The 17979-nt window shown below is 32.3% G+C and overlaps 1 protein-coding gene across 1 annotated transcript in view; it reads right to left on the bottom strand.

Annotated features, from left to right (window-relative positions):
• Positions 1-1188: 1188 nt before the first annotated feature.
• Positions 1189-17979, bottom strand: part of Dlish (Dachs ligand with SH3s) — a 50587-nt gene continuing 33796 nt past the window's right edge. Inside the window, exons 3-17 of the mRNA XM_080146579.1 lie at positions 17822-17911; positions 17270-17374; positions 16783-16831; positions 16263-16322; positions 14751-14791; positions 10734-10838; positions 10334-10432; positions 5865-5961; positions 5379-5441; positions 4527-4670; positions 4112-4215; positions 3328-3728; positions 2753-2975; positions 2245-2384; positions 1189-1755 (exon numbers count right to left, since the gene is read on the bottom strand). Of these exons, the coding sequence (XP_080002705.1) occupies positions 1731-1755; positions 2245-2384; positions 2753-2975; positions 3328-3728; positions 4112-4215; positions 4527-4670; positions 5379-5441; positions 5865-5961; positions 10334-10432; positions 10734-10838; positions 14751-14791; positions 16263-16322; positions 16783-16831; positions 17270-17374; positions 17822-17911 (1746 nt within the window). The 3' untranslated portion in view covers positions 1189-1730. The remainder of the gene's footprint in view (positions 1756-2244; positions 2385-2752; positions 2976-3327; positions 3729-4111; positions 4216-4526; positions 4671-5378; positions 5442-5864; positions 5962-10333; positions 10433-10733; positions 10839-14750; positions 14792-16262; positions 16323-16782; positions 16832-17269; positions 17375-17821; positions 17912-17979) is intronic.

Genomic DNA, 17979 nt, shown 5'->3' with positions numbered 1-17979 from the left:
TGTTTATCTGATACATAATATATTCCATTGAAAAATTGGTTATTTTATAGACAAATTTTTATTAATAAAATAATTACAATAAGTTATCAACAATTAATAATATTTTATCACAACAATTAATAATATTATTTTAAGAGATGGACAAAATAATCTACAACCATTTCTTCTCCCAAAACTTTAAAACAACCAAGTGTATAATTTTTAAAAATAAGTATTTTAAAGATTTATCGTCTATTTTTCTGTTTTAATGGTAATTTACGGCGTTAGGACAAAGGACCTAAAGACATAAGATCTTATGGACAAAAGGCCGAACATTTTTTTTAATATGCCTAACCACTGCGGGAGGCCTTAAACCTCCGAATCTACCCTATAGCCAATAGAACCTAACCTAAAGTAAAACACTAACAAAATACATGTTAAATCTTATATGTTGAAGTCTTTTGTCTCAGCTCCGGTAAAAGCCAGGGAGGAAGGGAGGGGACAATGGGCAATTAATTCCATTTAAGAGTTTTCCCTGAATTGCCATGAAAACCAGATTTATCCTGAAAATATCCAGAAATTTGTAAAGTGTTTATGGTTATTAAAAATAGGAAACTCAAAATGATTAGAGGGTTCTAAGAAAAAAAACATCTACTTATAAATTAGGTTACCAGTATATCACAATGGAGTAAACATTCTGTAATTGTTCACTAGAAAAATCGCTCTTTTCAACGTCTGTATCCCTTTTCCTTATTATTATCTTCCACCAAAATTCAGGATAAAACGAAGGGTTCTAAGATTGTTTATTACACAAATATCACTGTACAGTTTCAAGACATGAAATGACATTTTCATGAGGAAAAAAATATTTGTTAGAACCAGCCGAAATATTTTTATACTATATAAATGTTTTGTCTGCTAGATAATGTGTTAATTATTTGTTTTTTATTTTTGTCTGCTGGATTCATAACAAATTACGCCGCAAGTCCCCAAAGTCCCCAAATTTAGTCTAAATACTTCACGAACACTTTAAGCTGGTCCCCAAGGTTTGAGACCCTAAAATATTGATTATTCGATCCATTGTCCCCTCCCTTCCTCCCTGGGTACAAGGGTATTAATTGAATTATATAAAATTTTAAATGGCAAAATACTTGAAACTAAATTATTTAAATAGCTTCTGAGTAAATGTTCAGTTCAATTAAATTTACATTTTTATCATTTTAAATGTGAAGTGAAAATCTATATTTCATATTTGTTGACAAATAAACATTTATTATATATTTTCATCATTCATAATTGAATTAAGTTCATAAGTAGCGCATTTTTTGAAGTATACTGTATAATAATATTAAAGTAAAAGAATAGATGGTGCACGCACTCTATGGGGTGGGGACCCTGTGCCGATTTTCAATCTGTTAATAATATAGGAAATTCACTCAAAAAATTGCTTGTAGACGAAAAGGGTCCCCACAACTTGGGTCAGGTAGTTTAAATTAATTATAATAATACTAGTGTGAAAAAAAAATCAATGAATATGTTATTTTTATTGGGTGGCTTTTATGATATGGGCAATTTATAAGGTAAAATTTTCGAAATCTGGCAATAAACAAGTACCTAAGTTACTTTCTATTAACACAATCGGCCAGACATAAAGACATTCCAAAAATTATAGAATAACTGCTATGCTAACAAAATTTAATAATGATTCAATAAAATATGTTTTCTTTTTGAATTATTCATCTGCCGTCTTGTCATAAGTTTGTCATTGCTGGGGGCCTAAATAAACATAACAATTACTTCAGTAGTTGTAATATTCATGGGAACTTAAGGGACATGAAAATGGGCGATAAAATGATTGACATAATAATCTAAATATTGGGTGAAAAGTTTAGACATTGCTATTTTTTGCCAAAAATCAAGATTTAATAAAAGTACTCAAAGCTTTTAAGCCTGCGAATGAAGACACATTTATATAAAACTTTGGGTACTAAATCATAAAATATCCGTTAAATAATAGATAATTCTTATAGCGACAATTTTTGAACTATGCAATATGGTACCAAAATAAAATTAACCATTCCATTATCAGTTTAAACCTTTGCTCAAAAATAAAAAATACAAAATTACCCTTCTGTAGTTGAAACGTTTAAACATTTAACTTGAGTAAACCAACCAATCAAACATCAATAAAAAAAACAGCCCAGTGTCCCCTCCCTCCCTGTTTAAATATACCTTGCAGTGTGTGTTTGCATGTAAGTGAATTACCTAGCATAAGCCTTCGGGATGAAACCATATTTCCGGGTTTTAGGAGCATAGGCCCACAGCCAGCCGTCCACAGTCTGGTTCTGCAGGTCGGCGTAGATCCAGTCCCCGCGGCGGACGGACAGGTCGTCCGGTGCTTGTGCCTGTGGAAATAAACAATAATGTAAAATTCAGGACATTAGTAGAGCAGCAAAAACAGTAACTTAGCTTTATAAAGTTATAACGTCATATGAATGAGGGATTATCCATCTCTTTTTTGGGGGGTTTTCTTTCCCACTTCTCCTCTCATCCTTTATTTTTATAACGTCACATGGCTGATTTTTTTTAGATTCTTTGTAAAGCTTCAACAGTAACAGTAAATTAAAAAAAGTAATTTATGTTTATTTTTAGTAAATTGAAAGCGAAATTCTCTACTTTTATCCCTTTTATAATCCAACTTTCTTTTATACTCTTAAAGTTTTAAAAATATACCATTAAGACTACAAAATGTAAAAAAGTTCGAATCCTTTACCTTGTAGTCATAAAGCATAACAAGCTCAGTGCCGCCGTATCTAGTCTCCCCTCCGCTCTGACTACCCCCACCTCCCAGCTGAGATGACCGTCCGCTACCTCCTCCACCTCCCCCGCCGCCCCCTTGTGAGGAAGGAGGTGGGGGAAGGCCATTAGCAGTGCCAGGTGATAAGCTGTTGGGGCCAGAGTTTGCTGTCGACCCAGTTGTTACACTCCCAGAAGACCTATAATAAGTTGTAAAAATCTGATTGTTTCTTATGACTGGACATTAATATATATAATTAGGATAAAAATAAGGGGGAAAAAACCTTACTACTTAATATAAACACTATACAATGGTTTATTATACTTATAGCTAAAAATCACAAAAAGTTTGATAAGACAGACTGTTTCGAGACTGTTGTGCTAGAGGTGTTTGGGACAGTATATTCAAAAAAAAGGTCTTTGGGACAATTTATGAAAAAGATGGGATTTTTTTTAGTTAAACTAAAACATTTTTTGTGTATAACTTCATAAATAAGATTTTTTTTAGCTTTATTTTTTTTTTTTCATTTTAGTATAGAAATATGTTCGAACCTGATTCCACTGACGGTTGAAGTGAGACTGTTCATCTGCTGCTGATCTCCCAGTGACGTCATGACGACAGAATGTGCAGACGACATTTGGTGCGAGGATACCGACATTTGATGCGAGGAAGCCGACATATTGTGCAGGGAGGACGACTTTTGATTGTTTCCAAAGCCACCAGTTGTTGAGCTTATAATATCAGGACTTGTGGACGCATGGTTGCCGTTTAAAATGCCCGAAAGGCCATGTTGGCCTGGCAGGCTCTGGTGGCCAGAGCTGGGCAGGCCATGTTGCTGGTTGGTGGCTCCTGGCAGGCTGGTCTGCAATGATCCAGGTAGGCTGACGTGACCAGATATTGAGCTGAGTGGCGCGGACAGGCTGCTCATATTGCTCATGGGACCACTGGAAATCTAAAAATATTAAAAGTAAATTTTAAAAAAAGAATTCAAATTTATTTATCCTGTTATGCAAAATAGCAAGGTTTTAGTGTCTGAAGCTAAATATCTCAGAAAATGCTGGTTTAAATTAGATAACTCTCCAGGGAATCTTTATACATGTCTAGGGATGGTTTTTGGCTATTTTCAAACCATCCAATCCATTTTTTTAGGTGGCTAGTGGCCAAGCATCTAGTTGTACTTAATCGAGAAAAAACAATAAAAAACTTTTTTGCGAAGAAGGGAGGTTCTGTAGTCTGTAGTACGAGGGGTTGAATCACATATTTACATATCCTATCGGTTAAATTTTTGAAGCATGAAATATAGAGTAGCTGCGCTACTACTAAGGTGTCACATACCTGTTGAGGACTAATGCTAAGCTGGCTAAATTGTTGTGCTACAGGTGAAGCCAAGGTTGGCGTTGCCAGGAAAGTGGCTCTTCCTCCTACGTGTCCGTTACCTGATTTTTTAGGGGGTCAAATTTATCCCTTTATTTACAGAGCCCCTTGATGCTAGGGGCGCAGCCACTAGTAATCTGGATGATAACTGCAATAATTGATAATAATATTTTTAAGAAATTGTTGATACGAATTGCTAGATCCGAAGCGTTATACTAAAAAAATGACCAATGATAGGCCGGTCTACATTTTACCATTGGTCAATTTCAATGTATACCCAGCCTATCATCGGTCATTTGTATTGTATGACCATTTTTATTAGGCACTTTAAGCTGCTTCGATTATGTCTATTTTTTTTAAACTTGAACCCTTCCTGTATCATTATGACCACCGCCAGAGCTAGAGCTTATTGGAACTCCAGATTGATGTTGATTATGGTTATTATGCTGCTGGTGTGACTGTTGACTAAGATGTTGCAGATGGTTGTTGTTGTGGTTGCCTCCAGTTGTTGCTATGGTTCCTAGTCACAGGTAACATTAACGACCACCAGGTTGACCTTTCCAAATCATATCCCTTTCTTGTGCTTTCCCTTGATGTAGACATCAAGCACGGATCCCCTCACCCTCATATTTTTCGAATTGATTGAAAATCTGGGATAGTAGTTTAAGTTTTTCCCTTATGCTTGATACCTGTGGGAGTCCTCATTCTACGGGGAAATCCAATATAACCATACATGCAATATTAGATAGCTAAGGAATAAGAAAATCCAAGATTTAGGTGTTTTTTATTAGTTTTTTTCTTCATGCCTATTCTTTGAACCCTAGCCAATATAACTTAACCTAACCTGACCTAAAGTAAAACATAAACAAACAAAAAATAACCCCCACCTGTATTTCAAAATAAAGGATAGTTGTAGCTTGACTAGATAAAATGTCATTGTGGTGATTTGAGACATATTCTGAAGTGATGGCCAATAAGTTGATCTACATCCCAAATGACAATAAACAAAATCAACCCTTCTGTAAATTACAGTTGAGGGTTAAAACGTTTGGACACTCATCTTAATGAACCCACCAAACAAACATCGATTAAAGTCCCCAAAGATATTAAGCTAACTAAGTAAACCTTAGTTTAAACTATGTAAGAAAGAATACAATTTCCCCTCCCTTCCTGGTTTGCCCAGCTTGTTTACACGTAAAAACCTGGAGGTTATAATAATGTTGTGTGCCTAATGAGGTTGGGACAGGTGGCAAGGGTTGGCTGGTCTGGAATAATCCTCCTGACATCGTTTCTAAAAAAAAAATATTTATTAGTTTTTATTACAGCTACTCTTTAATAGTGTGTTAGCAGGTGAAAATTTAGGGAACAAAATTTTGTAAAAGTTTACTTAATTTACAAATCAAGATCTTTATGTATAAGCATTAAACTATATGGACAATTATCCTTGTATCGACTCTTAGTTGGGTTATTGAAAATCAACCAATGGTGTCGGTTATCAGTTATTAGCACAGCCAAGTTCCAGAAAACAAGTTGCTAGCAAACAAAAAGGGTCATTCAAAAAGTGAGTGGGGTAGTTATCTATACATTATACATAAATACCATAGATCTGTTATATTGACGAAGAGCCCATACTCACCAAAACTATTCTTCTACCTGTGGTTGTAGCTCAACCCCTTGCATTATAAATCTATAATCAACCTAATTTAGAGCTTACGTTGTTTTTGTAATGCATCCAGAGGATAAATAAATCCAGCCGGGACAAATCCCTCCTCCCCATCAGATTTCTGTACCCAAAACCATTCAGGATCATCCTAGAAAAATAATAGTATAATATAATATTTTTTCAGAAAATGTTAATCTTCACGTAAATTTTATATTAACAGTCTCAAAACATAAATTTTAGCAGCGACAGCAGTACTTGATATCTGCCAGCCGCCACGGCTGGCGGTCAGCGGGTAAATGGCGACAGATTTTTATGAAAATTTGATATGTCGTGGAAGAAATTTATTACAATATTCATTTATTCGGCCGGATATCCGGCATTAAGAATTGACCGGATATCCTGTATCTTGCCAAATATGTGTCCGGCCCAACCCTACTATGAAAATCTAAGGAATAATAAGGATTTTGTGTGTTTATGGTATATCAACAGTATAATCTGTTGCAATAGGCAAAAAGTTAGAAAAAATCTCATTTTTTTTGTGTATTTTCTGTAAAGTTGGGGTTTAGTCAAATGCTCTTATTGAGTCAAGCTGTTTAATTATATTTATACATTTGGTCATACTTAATGAGTGCATTAGATTAAACCCCAACACCAAACAGAAATACGCGAAAAAAAATTACCCTCTTTGTGATTTTACCTTTAAACTAGATGGTTAAAAAAAAAACTTTCACTCAAGGCACTTTAGTAAAAAAATTGTTCATTTAACTTTAAATGATTTGACAGATGGATATTATTATTATTTACATTACATTTACAATGTTTCTCTTAAGTCTGTGAATTGCAAACTTTTTAGCCCCTGGGTGGCTTAATATCCAGAGAAAAGGGCTATTGAAAACCATAATTCTGAAATTTGCCATGGCTATTCTGTTCACTACCATGTTCCCATCAAGTTTGGTATTGATATATTTTAGTAGAATGTTCAGACCAAGCAGTATTGCCATCATCAGGACAAAACCATATGAAACTGGTGTCTTAAACTTTAATTTTGTTGGAATTATATTTACTTTGATTTTGCTGAATAAAGTGTTAGATTTTGACAAGTTTATAACATTAGACTGCTTCTTGGTTTGTTCAATTTCTTTGGTAGGATTATCTTTTTTGTCAGGATTTAATTCTTTATTATCAACATTTTCAGTAATCTCAGAAGCCCCATCTTCATGAGTAAAAGATGTATTTTCAATAGTTTCATCATCCATCTTTACAGTAGCTTTACTAGTAAGATTTCCCTCCTTAATATCAATATCAAGGGCACCAACTTTATGAGTAAAAGGTGTATTATCAATATTTTCAACATCCATCTTTTTAGCAGCTTTACGGGTATCATTTTCCTGCTTATTATCAACACCAGATGAACATTCATTACAGTTAAATGGATTTGTTTGCTGATCTCTTTTGAATTCAAATTGATCTTCTTTTTCTTCCTCATAATTGTCTTCTTTTGAGGCATGAGCTACACTTTCTAAATGAAAATCATGTTCATCACAATGTTCAATGTTTTCATCAGCTTCCTCTGTATCTCTTTCAATTTTTGTCACTGCAACCACTGGATTTCCAGGACTTACTTTAGATTTCTTATATAATGATGAAATCATACCACATAGAAAAGTATTAAACAATTCTAGTATCAATAACAGAACAGCAAGACCAATAGCTAGAGGAAAAGATTGTTGAGACTTCATGGAAATATGACTCTTAGTTTTTTCTGATATAGGTACTGAATAGTCAATTAACTCAACCATAAAACTCATATTGCAGGATTGGTTAAGCATTCCTACACAAGAAAATATGATCACAGGGATTAAAGCACAAACAAGTTTGACTTTAAATACATTCATGCCCAGAAAGACAACAGGAGCCATCTTCAAAACACATCTGCACACCATTATCTCAAGAATGATTATCAGCCATGGAATTCCCAGATTAAATGTTTGCCTCAGATAACAAACCAGTTCTAAGTTATCATCAACAAAAGAAGCCAGTTCAGTTATGAAGCAATGTATCAAAGTTTCAAAGAGAAATCTGTATATCAGCACTAATCCATGTGCAATAATAAGTAATTGCGTAAGAAAAATTAAGATACTTTGTTTGCTTACTGGTATTGTGTAAAAGTACATGAATAGGTAGTAAAGGCTGAACAAGCCAACGAAGAAGAATATACTAAGGACAACCATGCTGATATAGCTATTACTGACTGGCAGTAAGAATGTCAAGATCACTGAAATCACTGAAAGTAATTTTATACCCATTTTAAGTTTTAAAAATTAACTAATTTTACATAACAAATGTATATAATACACAATCAAATTCCATTCTTAAAAAATATTAAATTTGTAGTTCTTGAAAAGCTTTTAATTTATTGTACTGATTTTAAATATCCTTAAAGCTAAGTGTATGCATTTATAATTGTGTTGCTCTTTCTAGAGGATTATCACAACTAATGACACAAAAAAAGAATAAACTAAAACTATTTAATATTCTTTTTAATGCTCTTACAGTAGATTAAAAACTTTCAACCTATAAATATTAAACATGATATTGAGTACTAGTTTAAAAATTTAATATTCTTTTCTCATGATCATTACTTTTTGGGGAAATTTTTTTTATAAAAAAATATTTAGCACTGAATATTATTAAAGGCTAGTTTTATAAGAGATCAATATGAATATGCTGAAGCAGGGATTTACATTTTAATAAATAAATGCTTTTAGGGGTACCAACCTTTTTATTGCACAACATTTTAATGCGCTTGTTCTAGGAACAATATATTTTACCTACTCTTTCTATTGTTTTATTCTATACCTATATGAGCGACAACTTTTTCAATTTTTTACCTTATGAAATATTTTTGACTGATTTTTTATAAACGGCTTGAATTATTGCATCAAGATCCATGACAGATCTATATAGGAAATAAACGTCTATAAATGAGCTCGAATCTTCCAATGGTAGAGTGTTTAATACTCATAGTGCTTTGATAATCCTGATTAAACTCTCATTGACCAAAGCAATAAGACCTTCATTCTATTTGTTTAAAGACTGAATTAAGTTTTTCACTTCATGTTGATATTTATGAATTACATTTAAGTATTTAATCTTTATTTAATAAAGAAAAAAATATGTGATCATAATATAGTAAATTTAAGAAAACTCTGTTTTAAAAGAATTCGATTGTGGCGACACTTCTTTTGTGTGTTCAAATATTAAAACTAAAATTTTAATCATATTAACCCTTTGGTGATGGTAATGTAAAAACAAATATAATTGGAAAAAAAATCTTTTTAAAATCATTTAAATTATTGAATATTTTACATCTTTATTTTAGATAGTAATGGCGGGGGAGAAAAATTGATTTATTGAAAAATATATAAATAGATATGTACTTATAGAAAACTAGCCAATAGCGAGATAGTTACATCGAGCCAACTCTAGTTTAACATATTAGCAAATGAACCATTTCAATGTTGTACATATGATTAAACAATAAACATTATGTAGAGTTAGACTATAATTAAATTAATTTAATTAAGATTATAGACAGCTAGTTGGAACCAACCAATCAAGTACCCAAAGTTTAAAACCAGTGAATGTGTCTCATATTTATCCCTTTCTCTGAATTTTTTCTGTAGAAATTAAATTTATTTTATCAAAAAGACTAAGATTGACATATCATTTGAAAGTAGGAGTTTTTAGGAATTATATTATTAAAATAAATATAAAAATCAATAGAATTATAAAACCAATTTTTATTGCTCTCCAAATTAATGTTGAAAAAAGGTCCAATTAATAAAATGTCAATCATATTATAAAAAAAATACGATTTTTCAGCGTTGTGAAAATCTAAGGCTTAAAAAGAACAGTTTTATTTCTAAGAAAGTTTTCGTCCAAAGTATTTGAGCAAACCAATAAGAAAACATGGCTATACAACTTTGGATATCAGTGCAATTCACAGTCCAATGTCCTCTCCCTCTCTGACATTTGTTAGTGTAAAAGTTTGGTCCTTATCAGAATAAAGTTTGTGAGATGTAGGACACAGGGAGGGATGGGACAATGGACTGTTGTTTACACTAGTCCCCAAAGTTTTATAATATGTGTTACCTAATCAACTTTGGGGGACTTTAAATTGGTTGCTTAATAAAGTTGAGTGTCCAAACGTTTCATCCACAAATTGTAATCTATAGAGGGGTAAATTTTTGTATCATCATAGGAGATGTACATCAATTTATCGGCTATTGTCTTATCCCTTTAGATCCTGTGTAGAACAAGTCTATCACAAGTGTAAGAATAACTTGTCACGAACTTGGAATAGCTTTTAGAACAAATATATATGAATGTATATAGTCTAAATAGAATATACTTAATCTAGAAAAAAAAATTTACCGCCAATTAACCCCCTGATAAGTTACCCAATGTTTTATAAATAAGTTTTTTTATTGGTTGGCTTAAAACTTTGCGTAAATTACCTTATTAAGAACAGAAACACACTGTCCCCTCTCCACAGATAGGTCATTCTCATCTTGGGCTGAATACTTGTACAGAACTATGTACTTCCCATACGAATCCTAAGTTAGAATGTAATCATAATTAAATAATGATGAGCTATCGTTCCATCCTTAATATAAAAAAGCAAGAAATGTTCAATTCTTTGCTAAAAAGTAATTTTAAACCATACATTTAAGCATTTATACTTTTTCATTATTTTAATCAAATTTTGTGTTAAAAGATGAGCTAACGTTCCATATTTGGTACAATTATTAGAACATAGCTGTGTCATCGTGAGGAAAATCCTTTAAAATTTCGTAGTCTAGGCTAGAAGCAAGGTTTCTCTGTAAGCAACCCTGTGCACGTCAATGTATTTCATACCTTATAGAAAGGGTGAACTTCGGGCTGTGAAGATGACTCAGAAAGAAGAGAGGAAGTGCGCGACTGGTTCTGAATTCCAGGGTGACCAACTTCTTTTCTCATGTCCTAAATCATAAAAAAGGAATATCAACTACTAAATATAACTGGTTGAAAATCCATTTATGAGGGAGTGCACGACTGATTTAGAAAAACAGGGTGGCCAACTTCTTTTCTCATGTCCTAAATCATAAACAAGGGTTACCAACTACTATGGGTGACTGATTTTGAAAAACAGGTTGGCCAACTTCTTTTATCATACCTTAATTCATATAACAAGGGTTACTAACTACAAAATGCAACTGGTTTCAAATATAAGGGTGACCAACTTCTTTTCTTATGTCCTAAATAATTAACAAGGTTTACCAGCTACAATATGCAACTGATTTTAAATTTTAGGGTGACCAACTTCTGTTCTCATTTCCTAAATCATAAAACAAGGGTTACTATCTACTATATTCGACTCGTTTCAAATTCCAGGTTAACCAAATTCTTTTTCATGTCCTAAATCGTAAAACAAGGGTTGCCAACTACTATTTGCAACTGGTTTTAAATTCCAGGGTGACCTCATGTCCTAGATCATTAACGAGGGTTACCAACTACAATATGCAACTGGTTTTGAATTCCAGGGTAACCAACTTCTTTTCTCTTGCGACCAATATCTTTTCACATATCCTCAATTAACCATTAGTAGCAAAGCACAAAAATTCATAAAGTGGATTGACAAACAGACAAAGTGTGTTATAGAGCAGATGCTCAGTTGTCATAACAAAGAAAAGAGAAAAAATATGCAAAAACTGAAATAAAATCACAAATCCTTTTAAAAAGTTTTACATCTTTTGAAGAATTACTGACATACAATCGGAGAAAACGATTAATCAACTAAGTTGCGAATATGACATATGAAATTTCAGCTGTCTATCTTCGATGGCAGCTTAGAAAATCACAATTCCCCCCTAACTAGTGGACAGACAAAGTGAGTTATAGAGTAGCGTCGCTACTAGAAATAAAATAGGTCATATTGTTTCTTATTGTTAAAAAAAAATATTAATAGGGATTCAATATTTTGATTGGGGTTCTCCTATCTTTTGGTGTATAGAACCTGGATGCTAGGGGACAAGCCACTGCAGTGTCTTTATAAAGTATAAATATCGACACTGCGTCAAAGTTTTTATCTGTCACATTAAATACAGCTCTTTCTTTCCAGAGAGAGGGAACAATGGGCTATTTATTACTCTAGTCCCCAAAGTTTTTAATAGCGTTCTCTTATTTGTTGGCTTAACAACTTTGGGGACTTTTATTGAATTTTAATAGGTTGGTTGATTTAGTTAAGTGTCCAAACGTTTCTGAAGAAGGGGTAATTCTGTGTGTAATTGGGGATGTACATCCATTTATCGGCCATTTCCTTATCCCTTTAGATCCCAGATAGAACTGGGCTTTGGAAGACAAAAAAATCTACAAAAAAAAACTTCAGAGTAGCTTTTCCTAAAATTCTAGATCTTAATCTATGCATCCTTTTTTCAATATGTCTTCTTATGCAAAATAGTTTCCTAAAACTAAGGGATAAATTGTTAAAATATCAAATTAATTCAAAACTCCTTTTTATATGAATAGTATCTATATAAAAATTCATATCACAGACTCTTGACATACCTTTGAGGGTTTACCTATGTAAAGATAGGCATGTCTGTTATCTTAGATTAAGCTGAAGTTTATTTAATAAAATTCCCCTCTCCAGGGACGTCCAAACATTTAATTTTATTGAGTGCTCCCCATTAAAAGTTTTTGGAGAGGGTAATAACCCTTAATCTAGGCATGAAATTGCAAAATGAATTACTTTATTAGTAAAAACCTTAAGAATATTTTTGAGAGGTTTTAGAGGTTTTGGGGTAGGGGCAAAATCTAAGATATTTTTCAAGTAAAAATAAGTGGGGGGGGGGCTGGTATTACCCCCCACAAACACACACCCACTTTGGAAGTCCCTACCTACTTTTAAAAAACCTCAATAAATCTTTATTAAGGTTTTATCCATATATTATATTTCTTTACGAGAAACTGAAAGAATGTTACTTATTTTGTTCCCTGTCTATCTATTCTGTTTTAAACTTTTCTATTTAAACTTAGTCTATAAATCACTAGTCACTGCTCTTTGGTTGCAGAGTTTGAACTCTGTTAATTGGGACAGATTAGGTTTACAAACTAGAGATTAGGGGATGTAAATCTTTGTAAATGAGTTTAAAATATTTTAGTAAAGCATTATTTTTATATCTGTATTTTTCAACTTTTTAAAAGTATTTATTTTAAGTGATATTCAAACTCAGCAACTCACAGAGGTTAAAAACAATCTTAAAATTAAATTTGATATTATAAGGTCTTATGAAAATATTTGTTTTTAATAACAAAAACTATTCTATGTCACAAATAGCAAAGTTCAAACTCGTATTTCATGCAGCATTGCAGTGAAAAAGACATCTTGTCAAGTTTCAAAAAGTGAGATGCAGGCAAAGAAAAAGGTATTTCATTAATAAAAAATTACGTCATACAATACAAATGACATTAACCAATGATAGGCCAGTATACATTGCAAATGACCAACGGTAAAATGTATACTGGCCAAACATTGATAATTTGTATAGTAGGACATTTAGGGCCGATTTTTCTTGGGAGGGTGATGGTACCCTCCCCGAAAAAAAAGTTTAAACCTTCCTCGGACATATGAGAAGCTACCCTATTAAGGAGAACCCGATCGGTTCAGCAGTTAGCGAGATTCTCCGGTAAAAACAGACAAACAAACATCCTTTTACTTTATTAAAAAGATAATGTAAATACGAAAATTTAAGATAAAATAAAAGAATTACAGATCACATTTAATGGGAATTAGAATGTTAAAAGTAGACTCCATGACTTACATTTTGGAACTATTTTTCATTTTGTTGATAACAGATTTTCAAGAATTTAAAGACTTGCGGATGTGTCCATAACATTAGAAAGCTCTTTAATTAAGGGGGGCTGGGTAATTATAGCCTAGAACCAACCTAAGACTTAAATCTAAAAAGAAGAGCCTAAAACCATCTATGACTTGACTAATGTAAAGCTTCCCTATAATATTAATGATTAACTCTTTGCTTTCGAAATCTTATGCTACAGACAAATGGAAAAGGAAAGGACTCTCAGGGGATAGAGTAACAACCACTCAACCCCCCCCCTCCAAAAAAAAAATGAATTTATTTGTGCTTTTGTAATGACCCCTCCATAAAAAAAAATATCTAAAAAATCTTTTTAAAGTTTCCTTTTTAATTAGAAAGCAATTACACACTAAATTTTAACAGGTTAACATTTCTACGAATAATTTCATTTAAAAATATCTATACAAATTTTTAATTAAATTAACCATTCAACTTTATACAAAAGAGTAGTGAACCTTAATTGCGGAATTTTTAACAAAGAAAAAGATTTGTTTTTCTGAAAACTTTATAATAAAAGGCTGACTGCTCGTTGTGTAGGAGAGACATTCTATTACTTTTAACCAGCAAAAAAACGAACGAAAAACGGCTAATATATGCAAAATTTCATATTATTTGTCAGACTGACTTTTAGGAACTCTTTCATTAGCAATACAAATTATTTGAAACCATAATAAAACGTTTTAATAGATCGAAAAAAAAGATTTTTAAGATTAAAACCAGTTTTGTTGGCACCGAGTGCCGATGGCTCAGACTAACAGAACTGGCAATAATCTTATGATTTGTAATTGAATATTCGTGGAAAATTGTCTATTATACGATGCTATACACGATTTTTCGGAATGGCTGAAAACCGGTACTAATCTAATGGATATTAAGCGATTCGAAGCCATACTGAAAAGACATTTAAAATAATTTCAAAATTATTAGAGCAGACTGACGTTGAAGACATGTAAAAAAAAATTACCATTGAATATAATTAGCAAAAAATACAGCCAAAAAAACTTAAATGAAATACCTGTAAACTATCAGAATCACTGAAATCCAATCCAGTATTAACTAAAATTAATATTATATTAGATACTAGCGGCTTCGCCCCTAGCCTCTAGGGGCTTTGCCCCAAGAGGTTTGATCAACTTAATTTTTCGTATTTTAGATTTAAAAAGAAAAAGTAAAAAAAAATTTTTTTTATTTTTTTTTTGGGGGGGGGTATTTTTATTTTTTGGGGGGTTGGGGGTGTCCCACCCCCCAAGAAAATAGCTTAAAACCATCACAGGACCAGTAGGTATATTCCCTGAAGAGTAGAGCCCAATCGGTTCAGTAGTTACTGAGATCTTAAGCTTCAGACGGACAGACATCGTTCTACTTTGTATTATAGATATTATTTGCAACGAATCTGTTTGATTTGCTCAGCAAAGTGGCATACAATGAGAGATAGAGATACGAGATGGGTTACACAGGAATAAGAAAATAGACGGTAATTTGTGAAACGAAACTAGCTTTAAATAAAAATATATTTGGAACACTGCTAATTGACCCTTCCATTCAAGATTCAATACAAATAAAGGGATAGTTCTACGAAGTGTATTTAAAGAGTTAAGGTACTTAGAGTAGTGAACTTTTATATGTCTTAGTATAATATATATTAGGCATTGGATAGATATGATTGTATGTTAAAGAATTTTTAACATTGACCAGACCAAACTTTTTTTATTTGACAATATCTAAAAAAGTTAAAGTGATTTGCCACACAAATTACATGAGAATGGTCTATTTTTTCCAAATATGTATAGCCAAAACACCAATATCAGAGAATCTTTTTCAACATATTTCACAAGAGTTATAAAAAAATTGAACAGGGGTTCCCCTTGGGACAAGTTACTTAAAAAACATAAAAAATAACGTCCGATTCATTATAGGACAGGTTTTCTATAGATTCTTTTTAAAAAAATTAAAAAAAACGTTATGTTTACTTACAATATACACATTATCTCACGCGGAAATACCAAATAACCATACAACATATATATATATATATATTCTCATGTAATTTATGTTGCAAATCACTAACTTTTTTAGATATTGTCAAATAAAAAATGTTCAGTCAGGTCAATGTTAAAATTCTTTATCACAATCATATCTATCCAATGCCTAATATATTCTACTAAGACATAAAAAGATCACTACTCTAAGTACTATGCTAAGTATTTTATTGGTCATTCTTTGTTGTTCTGTGTATTTTGTTGTATAAAAAGTTTGAAGTTCTATTAACTAGTAAATGCTATCTAAAGTTGTATTTATGACAAAAAAAATTTGCCATATATAACATGCAACGAAGTTGAAAATCATTTTTTAAGGAAAATCCCTGGTCAAATCTTTTAATTTTAATCAATAACTTTATATTATGCACTACTACGTTATTTAAAATAGAAAAAACTTACAGTTCACTATTTTTTTTTAAAATGCACTTCGTGAAACTATCCCTTTAATTGTTTTCATACAGTGCAGGAGAGAGCATATTTGTCCTTACCTGAGTTATGTTGACCTTGACCAGGTCCTTGACCCTGACCTCCTCCTTGGTCTTCAACACCTTAATCAAAAGGTAGAAGGTCAAAAGAAGTGTAGATTTCAATCAATTTTTTACAAGCATACAATAATTTTGACCAACTGATTAGTATTGTGGAATTAGTAACGTTTTTTTTCTCAATTTGTGACAATTCATTGTTAAGCATAATATCCTAAAGTAGGCATTATAAAATCGCATCCTACACAAGGGAATTATGCCCAAGGGTTCCCTATATTATGTTTACCTAAGGAGAACCCAGAGCTTAAGAATAGATGATTAAATAATAGTTATTTATCGCATCGTATTATAAACAGCCGAAGGCACGGGCTAAAAAAATGGTTTTAATTTTTTGATTATAAATTTTTATATTCATAGAAAACTGGATATAATACGATGCTAGAAATATTTTTTTTGATTGGATGAGAACCGGTTCTAATTCACCGGTTAATAATCGGTTTCGAAAAAATACGAGAAATTAGTTTACCTGGATCTCGATTCATTTTCTTTTTCACTTTCAATGCCAAATCCGCCAACTAAAAATATTAAATCCTTGTAATAAAGTAACTGGATGTTTATTTGTCTGTCTGTGTGTGTGTACAGAAGGATCTCGCTATTCACTGATCCGATGGGGTTCTCCTTTACAAGATAGCTTTTCAGAGGTCTGTGAAGGTTTACAACTATTTTAGGGAAGGGTACCACCAACCTCCCAAGAGAAATCGCCCCTGGAAAGAAATTACCCAATCAACAAAAAAAAAATTCTCAAACTAGAATGTTTAGTTAAGGGTCGACTCATTTCAATTTATCAGCCATTGTCTTATCACTTTAACCCTCCCAGTTAGCAACTTATATGACTTACCTGAGACCCAAACTGGGCTGTATAACAATGGGGTATAAACCCCTCCCTGTTGGCATCTGATATGACATACACCCAGCCATTGTCTTATCCCTTTAGATCCCTGAATATGATATACCTGAGACCCAAACTGGGCTGTATAACTATGAGGTATAAACCCCTCCCTGTTGGCATCTGATATGACATACACCCAGTCATTCTCTTGATATAGCACATGCACTATCTACAATTAAACAAGGATTAAAACGCCAAATAAACAAATATAGTCATATTTAACTTTGTATAAATAACAAAACTTTAGTTTAAAAATGTGTTTTGGTCTTCTGTAGTATAACCGACAGACCGACGAACAAATTAAATTATAAACTGAAACATCCTGTCTTTACAAAAAAAAAACAGTAGACTTTCATGAATAGCAGTCGAGAAAATCACGTTTTCTTAACACAATTTATTACAGACAGACGGAATTGTAAAGTAAAAATGCTTCTTAGAGCATCAGTAATGCAATGAAAATAGAAATTTTCGATGTTTTATAATGGATAGAAAATTACAAAACTTACGTAGTTTGTATAACACGCAGAATTCTAACATATCCGGATTTATTAATGTAATACACCAAACCATTGCAATGCTATTACATTTTTTTGCATTCTTTTAGATAAATTTTTACCTGACCCCGCTTGACTTCAAGTTCATCGTCGACACACGGACTAAAATCATGTAGCACCACCATCTTACTCTCTGGAGACAAACCAGCTTCCTAAATATTTGTAATTTTGTAGCACCACTATCTTACTATATATAGACATACCAGCTTCCTAAATATAT

The sequence above is a fragment of the Acartia tonsa genome, chromosome 13 (genome assembly GCF_053477335.1).
Source record: "Acartia tonsa isolate MP-2025a chromosome 13, ASM5347733v1, whole genome shotgun sequence".
Lineage (NCBI taxonomy): Eukaryota > Metazoa > Arthropoda > Copepoda > Calanoida > Acartiidae > Acartia > Acartia tonsa.
Note: the sequence above shows the minus strand (reverse complement) of the source record. Positions and strands in the feature narration are given on the sequence as shown.